The sequence below is a fragment of the Phascolarctos cinereus genome, unplaced genomic scaffold (genome assembly GCF_003287225.1).
Source record: "Phascolarctos cinereus isolate Bilbo 61053 unplaced genomic scaffold, phaCin_HiC Scaffold_7;HRSCAF=346, whole genome shotgun sequence".
Lineage (NCBI taxonomy): Eukaryota > Metazoa > Chordata > Mammalia > Diprotodontia > Phascolarctidae > Phascolarctos > Phascolarctos cinereus.
Genome location: NW_027556180.1, coordinates 147284136 through 147306050, shown reverse-complemented (window position 1 = coordinate 147306050; position 21915 = coordinate 147284136). Strand labels below are relative to the sequence as shown.

Here is a 21915-nt window from a genome sequence, read left to right as displayed (position 1 = left end):
ACTCCTAAGGTAGAAAACTAAAATGCAGAGATTTGTAAAAATATATGCTCATATATGTGTATGTGTATATGTGTGTATACATAGACATACACACATATGCATACATACCTATATATATGCATGCAGTTAGGTGGCATAGTGGATAGATTGCTGGTCTTGGAGTCAGGAAGACTCATCTCCCTGAGTTCAAATCTGGCCTCAGATACTTACTAGTTGTGTGACCATGGGCAAGTCACCTAATCCCTCTTTGTCTCAGTTTCCTCATCTGTAAAATAAACTGGAGAAGGAAATGGCAAACTACTCCATTATCTTTGCCAAGAAAACCTCAAATGGGAGTCATGAAGAGTTGGACACAACTGAAAAACTCTCTCTCTCTCTCTCTCTCTCTCTCTCTCTCTCTCTCTCTCTCTCGCTCTCTCTCTTTCTTTCTCTCTCTCTGTCTCATAAAAGCTTCTGCAAGCAGTAATTCCCAGTCCTCCTTAATATTAGTGCCTTCTCTCTGTTGATTATCTCCAATTTATTGTGTGTATAGCTTGTTTGTACATAGTTGTTTGCATATCGTCAGCCCCAATTGAATTGTAAATTCTTCGAGGGCAAAGACTGTTTTTGCCACTCTTTCTATCGCTGATGCTTAGCAGGGTACCTATCCCAAGGTAGGTTTGTTGGCTTAACTTGAAAACACCTTTAAAAAAGATATAAGGCAGAGAGTGAGAAGGGGAGAAAGCACTACCCTGACTGGGAGTGAAAGCATGGGCAGGAACATGAGGAGACCAGGAAAGGAAGGCTCATGCAGAAGATGGTACTTCAGTTGAGTCTTGAAGGAAACCAGAGATTCTAAGATGTAAAAGTATGACGAATTAGCATCAAAAAGGGGGACTATTTTGGCCAAATGGGAACTCTTAGGTGTGAGGCTTAATAAAAGATAGTTGTAAAAGAAGAAGAGTGAGTATAGAAAATATTTGGTAGAATGATTTGGGAATTGACCAAAGTTAGGAGGGATTTGGATGATTTAACTAAGAACATCTAGATAATTGTTAAATGTATGCAATAGCAGACTCATTTATTATAGTCAGGATTTGATCCTTGCCTAAACATAATCTAACCTACCAGATTAGAGAAAATATTGTGTGCTAAAGTAGGCGAGATTGTATTAACCTGAAGCCATTCTTGCCAAATTCAGATTAAACCTAATGTTAGTATTTAGTCAGTGCTTTAATTTTGCCCCACATCCCATTTACTTTACTTTTTTGTAAGTCAGTGTTTACTGTAAGTTCCTCCTATGCTTGTATTTTCATATCATATATAATGAAAACTGAGGAATAGCAAAGTGTTCCAAACTAACTGAATTTCCCCTTTAACTGAGGGTTACCCCATTTTATGCAGTGAAAATACCTGAAACAAAGAGTAGGAAACTCCTCAGGATGTAGATCTGTGACCCTCTTTCAGGTGTACACATACCTACTTGTGTGGCTGTATTATGTATTTTTAGATATATGACACTTTTCTAACTACAGCTCTTCAGAGATATAACCAGATCATGACTTCTTTTTGAAAGAAGTCTAATAAAAATGCAAAGTTAAAATTATTTTTGATTAAGCAAAAAGTAATCTGAAAATAGGAAAGTTTGTAAGATTGGGTATGGAGTGACTGCAAATTAAGACCATTTTCCCTTAAACCATAACAGAAAATGTCATATTAATGTATATTCATATTTTTTCACATTTTTCAGTTTAAGAAACAGCTGAACATGAGTGGGAAAAAAGAAGGCATGCAACTTATACTGAATGATGAATTGTGCATGTATCATTTCTTTGAAGATTTTGAAAGAAATTTTTTCATAGTCACTTCAATTTAATAACTACCAAATAATAACAATCTTATGTTATTAAGAATTTTCTCTTCAAATTGGAAGAGCAAATTATCTTTCATCTCCTGAGAAAAGTTTTAGTAAATAAATAGGTTTCTTTGTGTAAGGTAAAATCTGTGCTAAATAATTAACTGAATCTCCAGTAATTAACTGAGCATGTAATTGGTGTTCAGTCTTATTAAAATGAGGACGGATGGCATATGGATGGACTTTATGAAGTCATGGCTATTGTGAGCAAGTAGGATTCAGAATATAAGGGATTCAGTAATGGATTCTTCAGTGTGTTCTTCAGTGTGTTTTTTAGAGACTGAGAAACATGCAAGGTCAAATTTTCTTTTCATTGTTATTTGGAGCAATGGGTATAATTAATATAAATATTTCTATTCTCTGTACCCAAAGAATTACATTAGTGTAAAATAATTTATTTAATTAACTAAGTGTCTGGAAGAAGTCAGGGAATTTCTTTCCTCTTTTAATTTTTGAGCTACATTCTTATTTAATTATAACACATCAGTCAGATTGATTATTTTTAAATTTTTCAAAAAAGAATCAGATGGTAGATTTGAATTTGTGTTTCTTTCAAGGAAGTTGAGAAATAAATTTTTCACATTTCTTTGCCTTCTCTTGTTCACCCATACATTGAAAATAATTTTTTTCTCTGCAGATTAAAATGTATTTATTGAATGGTACCTTTCAAGTAAGTTTGGGCATAAATAATAGTCAAATACATTTAGAGTACAACAGTTGAGTTGCCCACTTGAACAGCTAATCAGGAGAGGCCTGGCTTTTTTCTCTCATTTGATATCGGTTAGAGCTATTTCTATTCTTTGTAAAGAATATTGCATTCTAAAATTAAACACAAACAACAACAAAAAAAAAACCAGGTGTGCTACCTGAGTATTGTCCAACATAGTGAAAATAGTTGTTGAGAAGCAGTGAAGTGAGCCTCAGTTTCTTAATTCATAAAAAGAGGGAGTTGGTTTAGATACCTTCTCTTGTCACTTCTAGCTATATAGATCCATGATCCTATGAAATAATTGGAGACTATTTATGACATGAAGAAAAGGGGTTAAATCTACTACTTACCTAGACCATTTGTGTTTTCAGGTAAAATCAAAAACATGAGAAATTATGCATATGTAGTTGACTTTCAAATAAAACAAGCCAGTTATATTTTAAAGTTTCTTATAAAATAAAATATCCAATGAAATGGTTATGATTTAGTGAAAGTAAAAAAGAAGTCTTAATCTAATTATCTAAAGTATATAAATTCCTATAAGTGGAACCAATTCAAATAAATATGCTGTATATTATTTTCCTACATTTTATAAGGTCAGTTTGCAAGTCTGATAAAACCTTCCTTTAATTAAATACCTACATAAATTGAATTTTATGAAATCTTTCCTATATAGTCATGAAAAAATTACCATAGAAATTATACCATACTTTCAGAATTATGTTAGAAAAGTGGGGTAGCTTGGTGGCGCAGCAATAGAGCACTAGCCCTGGAGTCAAGAGGACCTGAGTACAAATCCAGCCTCAGACACATGTTCACACTCATTAGCTGTATGACCTTGGGCAAGTCACTTAACCCAGGTTGCCTCACCAAAAAAAAAAATTATGTTAGAAAAGAGACTAATTTTCCTTTGACCTTGTCCTTCTGTTGTCCTGTTTGTGCTATTCCTATTTTTCCTCATTAATAGAACAGGTATCCAAGTTGCACATTCTGGAACCGATAGAGGAACTTTCAGAGGAAGAAAAAGGTAACAGTGGTATCAATCAAGGCATAAGTACATAAATTACCATATTTTATTATGAAAATATATGAAACCTTAAAATATGCTACCAACAGTGGTGATACTGTACATATATAGGAAATATTTAGAATTTGTAAATATTTTGGTGATATGTATTCCTTCACTTAACATTCAGCAAGTATATATGAAGTGCCAGCTGTGTGCACAGCGATGTGCTAGGCTTTTGGTACATAAAACCAAAAAATGATACAGTTGCTCGTTCTTGTGGAGATTAGACTGCTGAACTAATACGCAGCATATTGCAGGTGAGTTAAGTAAAAATACATACAACATCAATAATTTTCTGGGGCAGTAATAACCAGAAAGATCAGGAAAACATACATAGGAGGTGGCTCCTGATCAGAGCCTTAAAAGGAATCTAGGGATTCCGGGAGATGGTGATGAGGAAGATGAGCATTCCAGACATGAGGGACACAGGAGGAGAATGGAATGTTTTGGATGGAGAGATGCAAATAGGTGTAATGTAGCATGCATGAGGAGGAGTAAGTCATGAAGTAAAGCGTAGAAGGCAAGTTGGATGGAGCCATATTGGGAAAGACTTTAAATGACCCCAAAAAGAGAATTTGTATTTTATACTAATGACAGTAAGGAGCCACTGAAGCTATATTACCTGGCCTGTTTTTCTTACTAAGGACTTTCATATATTTTTATGGGAATGTGTAGTGTTCCAAGGGGCAGCGAGGTGGTGCCACAGTGCACAGAGTGCCAGGCCTAGAGTCAGGAAGACTCATCTTCCTGAGTTCAAATCTGGCCTCAGACACTTAGTAGCTGTGTGATCCTGGGCAAGTCACTTAGCCCTGTTTGCCTCAGTTTCCTGATCTGTAAAATAGCTGGAGAAGGAAATGGCAAACCATTCCAGTATCTTTGCCAAGAAAACCCCAAATGGGGTCTTGAAGAGTTGGACACGACTGAAACAACTGAACAACAACAGTGTTCCAAGCTCACTGCTTTTATAAATAGGCACTTAATAAATTTAAATGGAAATAAATAGTAATAAAATAGTTTTAAAATTCATCCAAATTTAAATATTTTTGGAGGTTATTTTTAGAGAGTCTTTTATCCATCCTCTGGAACATTTAAAAAATTTGGTAATAAGTTTGTAGCTCAATATCATATACCATCACATATCAGATACCACTACCAATAAAAATCATCTGTCATTTAGTGACCTATAAGTATTTGCTTTATTAGTAAATATCTAAAAGCTAAATCTAGTCAGAGGCAAAAGACTTCCACTAAAATGATTTTTAATAGCAAGAAAAAGCAACATAAACTCTGAGTTTCAGGTGTTTGCATTTAAAATTAAAATGTCTTTATAGAAGATTGGAGGAGCTGCTGCCTTTCCTTAAGTAATAATTGAAACTGTTAGTGATTTGTTTTTGTTTTGTAAAATTTTTGACTAGCTCAGTTAGAAAGTGTTGAAGTAATTCTTCAGCATGATCATAAATATATAATTTTAATGCCATTCATAATTTATAAAAACTTTTTTATAACTAGTTTGATATATCTTCAGTGTTTCTACATTGAATGTTATAACAAACTGTATTTTGGAAGAGAAAAAAATCAGTTTTCGTTCTTAACACAGGTTAATTTCTTTGTCTGGCAAAGATCAGGGAATAATTTTGACAAACTTATGTTTGTGTCAGTTCAATTGGTAGGTATGTATGGTGTTTCATGCACAGACAGTAGTTAACAGTCATAAGTTCCACCACAGTGAGGATAATGAAGGGAACGTGATTGTCTCAGGGCAGCTCATCCCCATAGTGGTCCTGGACACCGTAGCATCATCAGAGTATAAATGAAGGCTGGCATATGACGCCAGCTACTAGTCATTTCAGGAATGATTCACAACATGGTGCAAACAGCAGTTCAGAGGCTGCGTTCATTTATCTCATTTTTTAAAAAAATAGTTTATTTATTTTTAGTTTTCAACATTTACTTCCACAAGATTTTGAGTGCCAAATTTTCTCCTCATCTCGTCCCTCCCCCACCACAAGATGGCATGCATTCTGAATAACCCTTCCCCTAATCTACCCTCTCATCTATCTCCCCCTCACTTCTCTTGTCCCCTTCCCCTTCTGTTTTCCTATAGGCAGAATAGATTTCTATACCCCATTGCCTGTATATTTTATTTCCCATTTGCATGTGAAAATAATTTTTAAGAAATTTTTAACATTTGTTTTTAAAACTTTGGGTTCCAAATTTTCTCCCTTCCTCCCTCCCCACCCACCCTCATTGAGAAGGCAAGCAACTTGATAAAGGTTATACATGTGTAGTTATGCAAAACACTTCCATAGTAGTCGTGTTGTGCAAAAACTAAGTATATTTTCCTTAATCCTATCCTGCCCCTCCATTTATTCTATTCTCTCTTTTGACCCTGTCCCTCCTTAGAAGTGTTTGCTTCTGATTACCCCCTCCCCCAATCTGCCCTTCTCTCTATCCTCTCCCTGCTCTCTTGTACCCTTCTTCCCCTATTTTCTTGTAGGGTAAGATAGATGTCCATACCCAATTGAGTGTGTATGTTATTCCCTCCTTAAGCAAAATCCAGTGAGAATGAGATTCACTCATTTCCTCTCATCTTCCTCCACTTCCCCTCCATTGTAAAAGCCTTTTCTTATCTGTTTTATGTGTGAGATAATTTACTCCATTCTACCTCTCTCTTTCTCCTTTTCCCAGCATAATCCTTTCTCACCCCTTAATTTTATTCTCCAGATATCACCCCTTCATCTTCAACTCACTCTGTGCCCTCTGCTTATATATCTATTTACATATGTACATGTAATTTTTTTCCCTCCAAATACCCTAATACTGATCATTTATCTCATTTAAACAATAGAAGTCATATATCCAGTTGGTAGGTTAGCCCTCATTTCTCTTATTCCCCCTTCCCAGCTCTCTTTGGGTAATTTTACTTGCTGCCTGAGTCTCACCTTTGTGGTTGCTATGCTAGAATTTTTGTTGTATTACAGTGTACACTTCCAGAAATTGCTATATGGCCTTTGTTTTTAAAATTTTAAATAGTATGGTTTTAAAACTTTTCTGTAGCCATTGAGATAATTGGAGCCTTCTTGGGCTCTCAAAAAATCAGGGTTGGGAATCACTATTGCTCATTTCCCAAAGAGTAGGAAAAACAAAAGGAAAAAGATGGGACAAGAGATGAGGAGGCTTCAGCTACTTGTTAGCAGCACTCAGGCTTGGTGCTGTAGTCAGACTTTCTTGTTTTCTGTATTAGAGGCAGATAGATGACTCACTTACTAGGGTGCTGGACCTAAAGTCAGGAAGACCTTGTTTCAAATCTAGCTTCAGACTTTTACAGCCAGTGAATGTGACCCTGGGCAAGTCATAAAAACCTCTGTCTGCCTCAGTTTCTTCATCTGTTAAAATGAAAATACTCATAGCACCTACCTCCCAGTATTGTTGTGAGGATAAGAGGAGATAATGTCGGTGAAGTGCTTTGCAAAGCTTAAAATATTATAAAATGCTAGTTCTTATTATTGCTATTCCAGACTGTCAGTAATTGATGTTACAGATATGAAGCATATATGTAACATGTCTTTGCTTATATAATGATATCTCACACTTACAGTGCTTTAAAGCTCAAAAAAGTGCTTCACCTACTTTTGATCCTCACAGTAACTCTGTGAAGTAGGTGCTACTTTAATTCTCATTTTATAGATGAGGAAGCAGGCTCAGAGAGGTTAAGTGACTTGCCCAGGGCCCTCCAGTTAACAAATGATTGAGGCAGGATTCCAGCTCTGGGTCTCCTGACTCCCAGCCCATCACTCATTGTACTATATTACACTTCCTTTCATGATAATTGTTAAGTCAGTACAAATATTAGTAATTTTTAACAGAATTTCCTTTTTCAGTGAACTTTCTATATTATCATGTTGCTGAAGTAATTTACATATCTCATGTTCCCTTTATCTAAATATTTACTTAGTAATTTTTCAGGAAGAAAAGTAAAATTTTACATCTGTAGTGTCTTGTATCCTCAAAAGTTAGTTTTTTTCTCTAAAAAGTATCTTTATGAAAATTTGGCATTGAGAGTTAATTCTTTTTGAATTCCAAACCAAATTAAACCTGAATTCATTAATAATTTCAAGATTGTAAATAAAGTGTTTTCCTTACTTTTCATTCATTTTTTTACTTCCTCAATTTGACTCAATTCACTTTTAAGCCAGACCAGAGTTATTAAATATCTGTATGATTAACCTGGCTTTAATCAACTAATTTTTTTTAATTCATCAATTTTTAATTCTTTTAATTCATTTACTTTAATTCATTTCTGTTCTTTTAAAATTCATAAACATTTGAACATTCAAGTATTGGTGGATATATGCTAGTAAGAGCTTAATAACTGGCCCTCTGAAAAAATACACACAAAATCTACCTTTAAGTTTAATTTACATCATTAACATTTTCTCCATCACTTTCTTAAGTAAGTCTAGGCAATAAATAAAACAATAGATCAGATCTAGATTTGTGGGGTTTGCGTATTTAGGAGGAGTAAATGCTCATGCTGAAAATTTAACACATGGCTCCTGACAGCCAGTGTGAACATCCTTGAATCGGAGAATATGTCATCATTGAAGGAGAATCATTTAGGGTACTGAAGTATGCCCCCCAAATCAATGTGGTAGAGAGGGAATAAAGAAGCAGATGACTGTGTTTTTTTTTTAATATCCTTTTTCAATTTGAAGTTCCAAATTCTCTCCCTCCAGCCCCTCCACAACCCAGTGAGAAGATAGGCAATAGGATAGCCATTATATGAAGTCATGTAAAACATATTTCCACATTAGCCATGTTGCAAAAAAAAAAGGAAGAACAACAAAGTGAAAAAATAAGCTTCAATCTGCACTCAGAATTCACCAGTTCTCTCTCTAAATGGATAGTATTTTTATCTTGAGTCCTTTGGAATTGTCACAAATCCTTGTATTGCTCAGAGTAGCTAAGTCTATCACATTGACTAATTGTCCTGAAGACTTCTCTTCTGACAAGACAACTGTTGCCTATGTCAGGTAGATTCAGAATATCTAAGTGGGTCAATATATTCAAGTAATGAAAATTTTTCTGAATTCATCATCTTTAGTCAGTGATGGTAATTTTTTTGAGTACGTTTTCTATTAGTGTCTGTTGATTTTGTTTCTAATGAGTGAAACTTCATGGCTCTTTGTATTTTAGAATATTCAGCTTAAATTTTCCTATTCTTTCCCGAAGCCACGTGGATCATACTGATGGGAGGCATGAATATGAAAGTAGTATACTAGCTTCGACACTCGTTTCATCCCTGGAGCACTATTGTTAACATAGCAGGGAAGATCAGGAAACTCCTGCTCAATTAGACTAGTCCTCCCATTTGCTTGATGAAATTGACTCTTGTCAAAGGAGTCATCCTTGTCTGTGGCTTGTACATGAGCTATAGAAATGGTCTGCCACTTTTTGGGGCGGACCCCCAGGTTCTAAGAGCCCCTTTCTCTTTTTCCTCTATTCTATTTTGCTTAGTGATCTCATCAGCTCCCATGAATTCATTTATCTCTGGTGCTGATGATTTACATATCATTCTATCTACTAACTTCCAGACTTATATTTCCAACTATCTATTGGACATCTTGTGTTGCATGTCTGGTAGACATCTGAAACTGAACCTATCCAATATTGAACTCATTATCTCCTCCTCCAAACTCTCCCCTCTTCTGAACTTCCCTATTACTGTTGAGAGCACTGCCACCCTCCCTGGTACCCAGGCTTGCAACCTAGATGTCCTCCTCAGTTCCCCACCCTCTCTCACCCTCCATTTCCAATCTGTTGCCAAATACCGTCCATTTTACTTTTGTAACATTTCTCATTTTCTCCTTCTCTCCTCTGATATTGCTATCATTGTGGTGCAGGCTCCCTTATGACTTTATTTCTGGAATATTGCCATAGTCTGTTAGCTGGGCTACCAACCTTAAGCTTCTTCGCATTCCAATTCATTCCCTGCTCAACTGTCAGATTGAGGAATAAAGCATAGGGGTTCCCCATTAATTCCAAGATCAAATATAAAATCCTCTATTTGGCTTTTAAAGCCTTTCATAATTGGGCCCTTCCTACCTTTCCAGTCTTCTTACACCTTACTCTCTGTCACGTTCTCTATGATCCATTGACAATGACCTTCTAGCTGTTCATTGCACAAAACACTCTTCCAACTGGGCATTTTCACTGGCTATCCCCAATGCATGGAACTCCCTCCTTCCTCATCTTTATCTCTTGGCTTCCCTGGATTCCTTCAAGTCCCATTTAAAATCCCAACTTCTACAAGAAACCTTTTCCAATTCCCTTTAATGCTGGTGCCTTACCTGTGTCGGTTATTGCCAATTTATCTTGCATAAATTTTGTTTAGATACAGTTGTTTTTGTGTTGTCATCCCCATTAAACTGTGAGCAGCTTGAGAGCAAGGACTGCCTTCTGCCTTTCTTTGTAATCATAGCACTTAACAAATGCTGATTGAATTAATAAATGCCTGTTGACTGACTATAATATTCAGGCATAATTCTCCAGCAGGGATGGGATTGCTAGTGCCACAGGAGCATTACTTGTAAGGTTCTCCCACCTGCTCAGCAGAGTGGCAATCCTTCTGTCTTCCTTCTTTGATTTATTGAGAAATACTCACATTTTCCCAAGTGTCTTTTGGGAGCAGACCTAGCAGTGAGATTTCCAAAACTTTTACTTGAATTTTTAGAAGCTTTTTATTTGTTAGTGAAGATTTACTGTTCACCAATACCCCTTAATAGGGTCTAAGTTGTCTTCCCACTTAATGGAATCACAAGATTTTAGGGCTGGATGGGTCTTGATCTATAGGTCACCTAGTTCAACTCCCCCATGTTACAAACTAAGGTTCAAAGAGGTTAAGGGATTTCCCTGAGGTCACGCAATGAGTTAGTGGCAGGACTGGAGCTAGAACCCAATTCTTCGGCTTTGTATCTTTCAGTACTATAGTAGAGCATAATGCATCATCTTGAATGCAGCATCAAGATAAAACAATTCTTTTTTTCCACCTACCAGTACCTAGCTATGTGACCTTAGAGAAATCTTCTGATGTTAAGGTTACTTGTAAAATGAGTGGAACTAAGTGATCATTAAGTCCTTATCTGTTACATTTATGGTTTATACACACACACACACACACACACACACACATATATATCACTACATGTATGTTTACTTTTGTTTTATGTCTTAGTAAATCCTTTAAGATGATACATTTGTAGAGCAGATACCCATCTCCATTAATACAGGGAGTCCTTCACTAAATCAAAGATATCAGTGGTAATAAAAAAAACAAGTCTTATTTTACCATCAGCTGCTATTCATCCGTACTTGCCTTAAAGGTTTCTATGCTTCTGGAGTTTGGTCACCTGCTTGTTGTAAGCAATTAAAGTATCACTGATTCTTAGCAAGTTTTTTTTAAATACTATAGTGGCATCAATAAAAATCTTTCAGCTATAGTTTGTCTTCCAATAGAGTAACTCTGCTTATATTTATGTGTATGTGTGTATATTTTGGTCATCTGTCACTTCTGCATATTGTTAACAAACACCATCCTTTTGATCATTTTGGGGAGGTCTTTTAACTTGTTATGGCTTTCTTATTGTGAACAAAGCATGTGCACAAGACAAAACAAAACAACCCACCAAGATTTAACTTAAACTTGGTGAAGAGGGAGAAAATGTTTGATAAGGCCAAAACACTTGTCATGGTCTTGGCCCCCTTGTTCTGTGCTTTATTTTTAGCAGTAAGCAAGTGAGAAGTTCTGTTGTCAGGAAGCTTATCCACGTATCCACCACGTGGAAATTCATAATCAAATTGTTTACAGCGTAGTTTATGGATCCCTATGACTCTGGGGACCAAGAAGCTGGAAAAAAGCTAGGACCAGAGAGTATTTCAGGATGTGATGTGCTCTGTTTTTCCTTGATGCCCATGATAATTGGCCTAAAATAGCCTTACGTGCATCAGAGAGGGCCCTGTTTTGTATGAATTCTGGGGCGCTGGCACTACCAGCAACTTTTAAACCCTGGAGAGATCTGGCTGCCAGTAGTGGAGTGAATCAGTGCCAGTGAAAATGGCCATGATTGCAATCAAACTCACTAGCTATTGAGGCCTTGTAATCAGAAAGAAGGCTGATGAAAAGTGCCTACAGTAGAGCCTGTCTTTTTCATGTCTGCTTAATATCTAGATAGCTAAGCGCTCTTCCATTGTGGATTTTTTTTCTTTAAAAATCAAGATAATTTGTTTCCTTTGAGTGTAAATGAAATTGTTCACTAATAAAGACAGAAAATTAATATTGAGTTTTATATAGCAAGCAGTTGTTCAGGACTTTTAGGAAATCATTAAAGAAAAGTAACATCTGCTCAAAGCATCTGGTAAACGCCTAGGTAAAGAGAGGAGTTGTGGATGAAGAAGAATCCTATCATCCGTTTATGAAAGCCTCTTTTCTATCAAGGCTCCCTTTGGGTGCCTTTTTCTCCATGAAGCCCTCTCTTGCAAAAGTGAGCTTCCCCTTTTTGATCTTCCTAGGACACTCTGTCTCCTTTGTCTCTATTAAATTTTACATCACACTACTTTTACCTTTGTAAATATTCTTCCCTTCTTATTAAGTTGTATACTTAACGAAAAACTTAAAAAAAAATTTTTTTTACATACCTAGAGCTCAGCACAGTGCCTTGTTTCTAAATGTTTGTTAAATAGCATTGACCAAGGTCACAGAGATAATTAATGGCAGAGCTCATTTCAGAGGTCACGACAGATATCCCATGAAAGATTTTTCCATTTAAAAAGCTTTTTTTTTTTGGGGGGGTGCTGGTAGTAAAGGAATGATAAGGGAAAGGGAAAAAAAGAAGTCAAGTAGGAGAATCAAAATGAGCTGCGACGACTGGGAGAGTCTTGTTTTTTTCTTCATTGTCAACTATTTAATGCAGTCCCAGAACTTTTTTTTTAACACTTCATTTTTTTTTTTCAAAACTGCAGATTTTTTTGGGAGGATTATTTTAGTATTTTAACATATACTTAGCCTTAAATTTTTTTTTTACTATTTAAAAGGAATTATGTTTATAAAACATAATATGATGCATGAAGTGGACATAGGATCATAAATTTAGAGCTGCAATTTGGGTAATAGCTAACTAGAACTGATAGGAATGCTGGAAATCATCTTGACCAGTTTCCTCATTTTGTAGATGAGGAAACTGAGGCCCAGAAAGGTTAAATGCATTGCATAAGGTCACACAGCTAATCCTTTGACTCTAAATTCAGTGGTGTTATCACTGTAGTGTTAAGTAAAGTGCAGTAAATGCTGCAGTGTTTAGTCTATTATAGTATTTTCCATAAAGAAAGAATAAAATTCAAATACATTTTTCCTATTGCTTTGATATGTGAATATATATACATATAGTTGTATATTTTGTTATAATTTAAATAAGAAATTATACATAATTCTTAAGAAATGTTTGTGTTCAAGTTATGATTTTTGAGATTATTTAATACAGCTTTCAAAGTTTTGGAGAATTATAAGCAGTATTTCTTATGAAAAAAAGATAACATCAATGTTTCTTTGCGATTAACAAATTCATTTGTTTTAACTTCATCTATTAAAAAGTTGCACAACAATTATTTCACCTAGGGAATATAATTTTATCTCTTATTTCAGGAAAGGGGAGTGAGAAGAAATTAACTAACAACAAATTGCACCTGATAAAAGCTTTGAAGAGCAATCCTTCTCTCACTAAAGAGTTAAGAACAGTCTTAGAACAGACTTTGGTGGAGAAACTGGAAACCTTGGGAATTAACGCAGTAAGCTTAAATCTTTTTGGGGTCTTCTGCTGGCTTCCCCTCTGCCAAGCAAAATGAAAACAAAAATCAAGAGACGCTTCTTTCTAGAAGGTGTATGCTAATCAATCATCCAGAATTGGGAACAGATTATTTAATTGGCATCTCAATGTCATCATGACCTAATTGTTGTAAAGAATGTTAGCATCACCTAGCCCACCCTGCCATAGAGTAGTGGAAGCCAAACACATTTTCAAGATGTTTTAAATTCCCACATGGCAGTCTTCTGGAAAACTCTGGTAGGGAACATTTCAAGCATCCAGATTCAATTCCTATGTACTTTATTCATCCAGAGAAATAATCTCAAAAATTTTTTTCCTAAAGTGTAGATATGGTTCAGTATAGTTTCTTGTGTTAATCCTACTTTCTTTTGCATGTATTTCTGAATGTCTTAAGAACAACATTAAAATCTTCTCAGTTGAGAAATACCATCTATTAAAAGTGATAAGTGGAGTTGAAATGCTTATTTTTCGTAGCACGTCTTTATGGTTGAATAGAGGGGTAGGGATTGCACCTGTGATTGATTGCATTGGGTATTCCTAGATGAAGAAATTCTCTCTACCAGTGCAGATCAAAATGCTCTCTGCAACTTAATTTCTTTTAGAGTTGTCTAAGAGTTAAGCAACTTTCCCAGGATCACACAGTGTCAGAGCTGGGACGTGAACCCACATCTTCCTGGCTCTAAGGCAAGTTCCCTCTCCATTATGCCATACTGCCTCTCATTGTTCGGCATAACACTGTTACAAGCATAACCACACCATTTGCAATCACTTGAATTTTTGGATTGTGATCCAGAGAGAGAAAAAAAATGCATTCATTCTTCAAAACCATGTCCACTTAAATAGTATATAGAGGAATACATAAAACTCATCTGTGATATCTCCATTGACAGTGACACCTCACTCTACCCCACCTCCAGTACAGGTTCCTACTATTTCACATCTGGACTATTGAAATAACCCCCTAAATGGGCTGTCTGGTTTCAGATTTATTTCCTTTCTTCCAGATCCACCATTTTCACATTGTCAATCACTTGCTCACAAACCTTTAACCCTCCATTCTACCCAGGCTGTAGCCTACTCACTGTTCTCAAAACTGCTTTATTCATTGCTACTTCCTCAGCTTGGCTTGTGCTGTTGCCCCTGCCTGAAATACCCTTTCCTTTCCTCTTCATTTATCTAGCATCCTTCCAGGCTCTGCTCATGTGCTATCTCTCAAAGGGTGGTAGGATCTGAGTTCAGAAAGGATGTTTCTGGATATCTTTCTTTGATACAACAGACCCCAATGATCTCCCTCCAATAAGCTGCTCCAAAATTTAGTTATCTTAATCACTTTTTCCTTCCTTATGTCAATTATTTGTTCACCCTGTGTGGTTATAGCTATATTTTAAAATCTTTAATATCAGATACTCCTGATGCTTTTAAGAATATATCTCTTTAAAATATATCTATAGTATCTTATTCACATTAAATCTTTTTTGTGTCATGGATTCCTTTGGCAGTCTGGTGAAGCCTGTGGGCCTCTTCTTAGAATGTTGTTTTAATTGCATAAAATAAAATTCAAAGGAATCCAATTATATTGAAATATAGTTATCAAAACATTTTAAAATCAAATTCATGGACCCCAGGCTAAAAACCTCTTCATTAGGCAAATGTTTTATCACTGGTTTTATGATTTCCTCATTTGAGAATTCCCAATCACTAATGAAATCACAGTTCAGTACCTCTTGGTTTCTTAGAGATATGCATATAAAATATCAACATATTGTGGAAAGTTCACATAATTAAATCCCATGACATTTCATCCTTTAGAATGTACGTGGTATTCCCACTGAGCACCTGAATCGAGTGCTAACTGCTATTGAAACTGCAAGGCACGAGAGAGGAAAGCAAGTGGCTAACATGCAGGAAATTAGAGACTTTCTGGAATATCAAGTCAGCTGCAAGATTGAGGAAAGAACCTCAGCGAATTCAAACAGGCTTCTTAGCAACTCTTCTTTGGTTCTTTCAGGTAAGAGAGTTTATACTTAATGTATATTTAATGTGTTAGCAGTTAGGGTATTTAATTAAAAGACATAAATATTAAATATAGCATCCTTGAGTCTGGGGTTATAGTTTTTTTTTTTTTCCTACACCTCCCTTCCAAACAAAATATATAACAGTTCAGAATTAGAGCCCTGGATAGCTTCAGCAGTTATGCAAACTACATAGTATCCATGTAATTTTAAAAGACAATTTGTGATCAGACCCTATAAAGAAATTGTTATTTGAACAATATTGCTATTTAAATTCCAGATAAGCCTACCATGACCCAGTTGGAAATGTCCTCATCTGGAGAGTTACCTAGAGTGACAAAGTCATCCTCAAAAACTAAGCATCTGATCAAACAAAGATCTGTTCCTGCTGAGCGGATACATTTACCAATGTGTGTATTTTTACCTCTTGCAAAAATCTTAATTTTATTAATGTTTAGTTTAACTGATTATCTTACTTGCGGTTAACTATAGTTTTCAGTTAATGACAAGAGGGTTTCATTTACATTCCATATTGCTGCTTATAATTATAAGAAAATTAAAGCCCCAGTGCCACAAGAAATTATAATGTTAAAATGTATTGTTCACTGGTGAATAGTTCTGGAATAATTTTATTGTTTTTTTTTAGAACCAAGACAAATACCATAGAAGAGAATTTTCTTAAAAAGTCTTCAAGTATTTCGTAAGTTTTTTTATTCCTTTTTTCAAAAAAACAGAATATAATTGCTTTTCTAAACCTTTTTATTCAACTGTCCTTTCATTACAAATCAGTACTCCATTATGGGAAATTAAGTTCATAGCTTCATGTGTCAGCATTTTTTAAGTGTCCTTATTTTGTCCTGATATGTTAATGTCTCATATATAGTTTTTGTTGGTGTTACTAGTAGCTTAAAAGCCAAAGATTGGGACTGTTATGGCACAAGTTTCATTTAGATAAAAGTTTTAGTCTTTTGGCCTCTTGTGAAGCTGATGTAACTCTGGTCTTTGTTAGTTAAATTCCTAATCTATTAAAAATTAAGATTTAAATCAATTCACTGAATCAGAATGATTTTAGCATGATTTATGCTTTATTTTTGATATGCTGATAATCACAGCACTATATAATAGTAATTCTTTTTTTTTAAAGATAGATTAACCCCAGCTAGAATTTTGTTCTAATTGTATATAGGTCAAAAAAGCAACAGTCACATACAAATTGGGAATTAGAGGACAAATTCTTAAATTTCCTAGGACTTTCTTGCACATTTTTCAAGTGACACTACTACCTGGACATTTCTGTAGGACTTTAGATGTCATGTTGTCCAACCCCAGGATCAACTCTACAGATATCCCAATGAGCACTGCACATTTAACTTTTGCTTGAGCACCACAGTCTCACAAATCAGAGTCCATCCTATTTTGGAACATCTCGAATTGTTAGGAAGTTCTTTCTTATCCTGAGCCAAAAATCCAGCTGTCTGTAATGTGACCCCAGTGGCTCTGTTCCTTTGTTCTCTGGGACCAAGCAGAATAATCCCAATCTTTTGCCTCTAGCATAATTCTTCAAGTGTTTAAAGACTCTCAGTCATATCTCCCTAAGTCTTCTCTTTTCCAGGCTAAGCATTCCTATTCCTTTCAACCAATTCTCATAAGCAGTTATTTTCAATCACCTCACAACCCCAGTGTCTATATGCTAGAACTATTCCATTTTGTCAGTCTTCCTTCAAAAGTTCAGGAGCCAGAAACCGAGATAGGTCAGCAAGAATTTATTAAACACCTAATATGTGCTAGGAAGCGTGCTAAGTAAACACTAGGTCACGAAGAAGGCACACATGGTCCATGCTCTCGAGGAGTTCAGAGTCTTATGAGGGGGAGACTGCAAGCAGTTATGTGCCCACAAGACATACGAAGAGTGAAATCTCAAAGGAAAATATACAGAGATGAAGGAAGACAGGGAAAGGCTTTTTTGTAAAAGGTGAGACTTGAGGGAGAATGTTCCAGAAATGGGGTCAGCCAGTGAAAATGCCCAGAGACCAGAGATGGAGCATCATGATCAAAGAAGAGTAAGGAGACCACTGTCCCTGGCTTATAGAGTATACAAGAAGAAGGGGCAAGATTATGGATGGTTTTGAACCTCAAACAAAGGGTTTTACATTTGATCCTGGAGGCAAAAGGGAACTACTGGAGTTTATCAGATGGTAGTTAGGGATGGGGGTGACCTGTGCTTATTTAGGAGGGTCATGTTGACCACTTAGTGGAGGATGCATTGGAGGAGGGAGAGAAGACACTATTCCAGATTTGTTCACACCACATAAGTAATTAGATTAACATGCCAGTTCTCTTCACTGTCAAATTGAGGACATAGACAGTGAGGTTAAGTGACTTGGGGTCACAGTACATAACAAACTGAAATCAGCAGAACCAGGAGAACAATTTGCACAGTAACATCAATATTGTAAAGATAATCAACTGTGAAAGACTTAGTAACTCTGATCAACACACTGGCCTGCCACAGTTCCAAAGAGCTCATGATGAAAACATGCTATGCACCTTCACATAGAGAACTGATGGATTCAGAGTGCAAACAGAATCACTTTTTCTTTTTTCTTTCTTTCTTTCTTTCTTTTTCTTTCTTTCTTTCTTTCTTTCTTTCTTTCTTTCTTTCTTTCTTTCTTTCTTTCTTTCTTTCTTTCTTCCTTCCTTCCTTCCTTCCTTCCTTCCTTCCTTCCTCCTTCCTTCCTTCCTTCCTTCCTTCCTTCCTTTCTTTCTCTCTTTCTTTCTTCTTTCTTTCTTTCTTTCTTTCTTTCTTTCTTTCTTCTTTCTTCTTTCTTTCTCTTTCTCTCTTAATTTCTTTCTTTCTTTCTCTTTCTCTCTTAATTTCTTTCTTTCTTTCTTTCTTTCTTTCTTTCTTCCTTCCTTCCTTCCTTCCTTCCTTCCTTCCTTCCTTCCTTCCTTCCTTCTTTCTTTCTTTCTTTCTTTCTTTCTTTCTTTCTTTCTTTCTTTCTTTCTTTCTTTCTTTCTTTCTTTCTTTCTTTCTTTCTTGTTATGGCTGATGTGGGAATTTGTTTTGCAGGGCTACACATATTTGTAAAGGGTTTTGTTTTTCTTTCCTTCTTGATAGGTAGGAGAAGGGAGGGAGAGAATTTAGAGCTGAAAATAAAACAAAACTGAGTTACTGGGGGGAAAGAGAGGAAATATGCTCTAAGCCTCTTGTCTCTTATGTGTATCTTGAATCATACCACTTTCTTACAGCCTTTCTATCTAAACATCCAGAACATTTGCTGTCTGTATCTAAACCAATTGAGAAAGTAATAATTTAAATGGGCATGCAGTGATTTAGATTGCACGTTAATAAATTACAAATCCATATGTTTTCCTATTGGTTTGCAATATTTAGGACTCCTCCTTTTAGTTCCGAGGATGAATTAGATGAGGATGGCATCGTGCAGTCCTTCTTGTCACCGGAATTGCTTCAGAAGCAGTCTGCAAACAGCCTCCACACTTTTGGAAATGATGCTGCCAAAAGTGACACTGATTGGACCGAAGGGAGTGAAATTGAAGATAACGAAATCCCTTCGAAGCATGCAGAAGGTTTTCTAGACTTTTTTTTGCTTAAAAATTATGGAGCCAGATGGTTTATTAAACATTAATGATAAGAATTTTATTAACTTAATTCCAGGCACTCTTAACTGAAATTCTTGAACCTATGTTTTGTAAGGATTTACATTCAAGGAGAAGTGGGAAGTCATTTTTGTAATTTGACATATAGGCAAAAAAATTTTTTAAATGATAAAGAAAAAAAAAGAAAAAAGCTATTTCTAACAGCTGTTAACTTCAGTCCACTTCATAGTAAATACTGTGATGAAACATCTCAATACAACATTTAATGGTCCATGGCAGGTTGGAATTTTTAAAAATAGGACTAATTGCTATACCCTATTAGACTTGCAAGTTTGACAGATGGTCAAAAGCTATGGCAATGATACCCATCAGAGAGGTGCCCAACTGTAGAGCAGCCCTTATTCATACCCCTGACCTTCTGAGTGACTCTGAAACCCTTTCAATTTATCCTGGGTGTATGAGTCAGTAATGAAAGGGATTCAGAGGATTGCTATAGACTGTGACTATTCCAAGAGACTTAGAAGCTTTAAAGTTTTAAAATTGGAGAGGATCATGGGTATAGAGCTAGGAATAAGATTGTCTAGTCCAGTATTCCGTTTAACAGAAGAGGAAACCAAGGATGAGACTGGTAAAGTGATTTACTCAGCATCTCACATGGAGTAAGTGACAGAGTTGGGATTCAAACCCAGATTTTCTGATTCTAAATCCTATGCCAAATCTAATATCTGATGCTGTTCTGAGTCTAGATTAGTCTTCACTCTAGAATCTAGAGCTGTGCTGTGGGTATCCTGCCCTTTGATGTCTAAGATCCTAATTGAAAAGATCAGCAAGCCAAGGGAGAACTGGTTTGTCTGCATGATGTCCTTCTAGTGTGGAACATGTTATTTTCATATGCTTTAGTTCTCTGACCCAGAAGGTAGTCATGTCCGTGTCAGACTAAGGAATGAATGATTTTTGGAGCAGGTTTATTGGTGTTCATTCCAGGTATATTAATGAATAGTCTGTGGGCCTATTTATCAATAGGGGCAACACCTCAGTGGAAAAACAATGAAAGGTTATAGTATATATGAAGGGACCTTAAAATGTCAGACCATTGAGCTTCATTGCTTATTCTTCAACAGATATGTATTAAACTCTTACTCAGTAAAAGGAACTGCAGTAGGGATTTGAGGTGTTACAGAGGTGAATAGGACAGAGTCCCTACCCTCAAGGAGTTTCCAGTCAAATAGGGAAGATGTACATATACTATATGTGTGTATACACACACATACACACACATGTTCAAAACAGTTTATGAAATACAAAAGCAAGAAATAGCCATTTCTAATTTGTGTGTATATGTACAGACACAATATTAAATGCCATAAGAATGTTAGAAGTGCTACAGGAGAGGTATAGACACAGTTGCACAGTAGGGAACATGTCTGGCAGGGTAAAGGATTCAGTACAAGGGGGAAATCAAGGACGATTTCTTGGAATGGTAGTATTGGGTAGGACGTTGATAAGCTATGAAAGGCAGAGAGAACATGCCAATCAGAGAAAACATCAAGACTGTAAGCTCCATGGCAAGGGTCCTTACTTGATGAAAAGTTTAGACACTTAATAAATATGTCTTGAATCAATGTTGAATTAGTCCAGGGATGGTGTAGGAAAATGCAAGACATCTTTAGGAGTGGCTTGTAGTTCAGTTAAGTGTAAGGGAAGAGTGCCTATAGTACTGTACTAGTAATACTGGAGCTTATAGTGTAATAGGAATAATCCACAGTGAAATAATGGTTGAAATTGTGGAAGTGGACAATCAAAGGAAGCAATATAGAGGGGGGAAAATTGAAGAGGCCAGGAAAGAACTTTGAAGAATGTCCAAATTTGCAAGTGGAAGTAAGAAAAGGAATTAGTAAAGGAGACTCCCAAAAAGTGGTAAAAGAGAAAAAAGAAAGATGATGGTGCAATCTTTTGGAAATGTCAGCTACTAGAGAAAGGTCAAATTGGCTAAAATCATTGGATATTTCCATTAGAAGAATATCAGTGGCCTTTAAGAACATAATTTCAGTAAATGGGTAGGGGTGAAAGTTAGATTGTAGAGGATACAGTGAATAGGTAATGAAAAAGAAAAGGAATAGATTATGTTTTTGAAAAGTTTGGCAATGAAGAAAGGAGAGAGCTTACTTGGACATTAGCTTGGGGGTATACTATAGTACAGTATTGGAAAGATATTTTAAGATAGAATAGATATGTATTTATAGGCAGTAGAAGATAGAGATACAGATGTAAGACAAAGAAGGAAACTGATGGAACAAGGTCCTAGAGTAGGTAGGAGGAGTGAGATTAAAAAGTTCAGATTGAGTGATTAACTTTGGAAAGAAGGAAGGCCACTTCTTCCTCAGAGAGGAGAAGATAGATGACTATGTAGAAAAACTTTGAGATAAAGAGGATCAAAGTTAGGGAAGCTGATGTCATTGGGCCTTCATCTTCTCAGTAAAGTAGGACATGAGGCCATCTGCTGAGAATGAGGGATTTGGTAGGGTTGAAGAGATAGAATAAACTTGGATTTTGACATTTTAACTTACTGTAAATATCAGATGTTCCCAAAGTCCACCTCTTCAAGTTTTAAAAAGCTTAAAATTGCACTAAGACGTTGGGGACACTTTGTATAATTCAATTTGACATACTCTTAATTTAAATTTAATTATTTAAAAATTACAGGCCAGATTTCATTTTGAAAACCATTTTTAATA

At 35.9% G+C, this 21915-nt stretch overlaps 1 protein-coding gene across 3 annotated transcripts in view; it reads left to right on the top strand.

The window, feature by feature from the left end:
- The window catches only part of DZIP1 (DAZ interacting zinc finger protein 1), an 87094-nt gene that overhangs the window by 58904 nt on the left and 6275 nt on the right, over positions 1 to 21915 (top strand). For 2 of the 3 annotated variants that reach the window (XM_020965806.2, XM_020965808.2), the window contains exons 12-17: positions 3571 to 3630; positions 13370 to 13512; positions 15360 to 15558; positions 15843 to 15972; positions 16209 to 16262; positions 18957 to 19150. In XM_020965806.2, the coding sequence (XP_020821465.1) occupies positions 3571 to 3630; positions 13370 to 13512; positions 15360 to 15558; positions 15843 to 15972; positions 16209 to 16262; positions 18957 to 19150 (780 nt within the window). The remainder of the gene's footprint in view (positions 1 to 3570; positions 3631 to 13369; positions 13513 to 15359; positions 15559 to 15842; positions 15973 to 16208; positions 16263 to 18956; positions 19151 to 21915) is intronic. The other variant, XM_020965807.2, reaches the window with a different exon arrangement.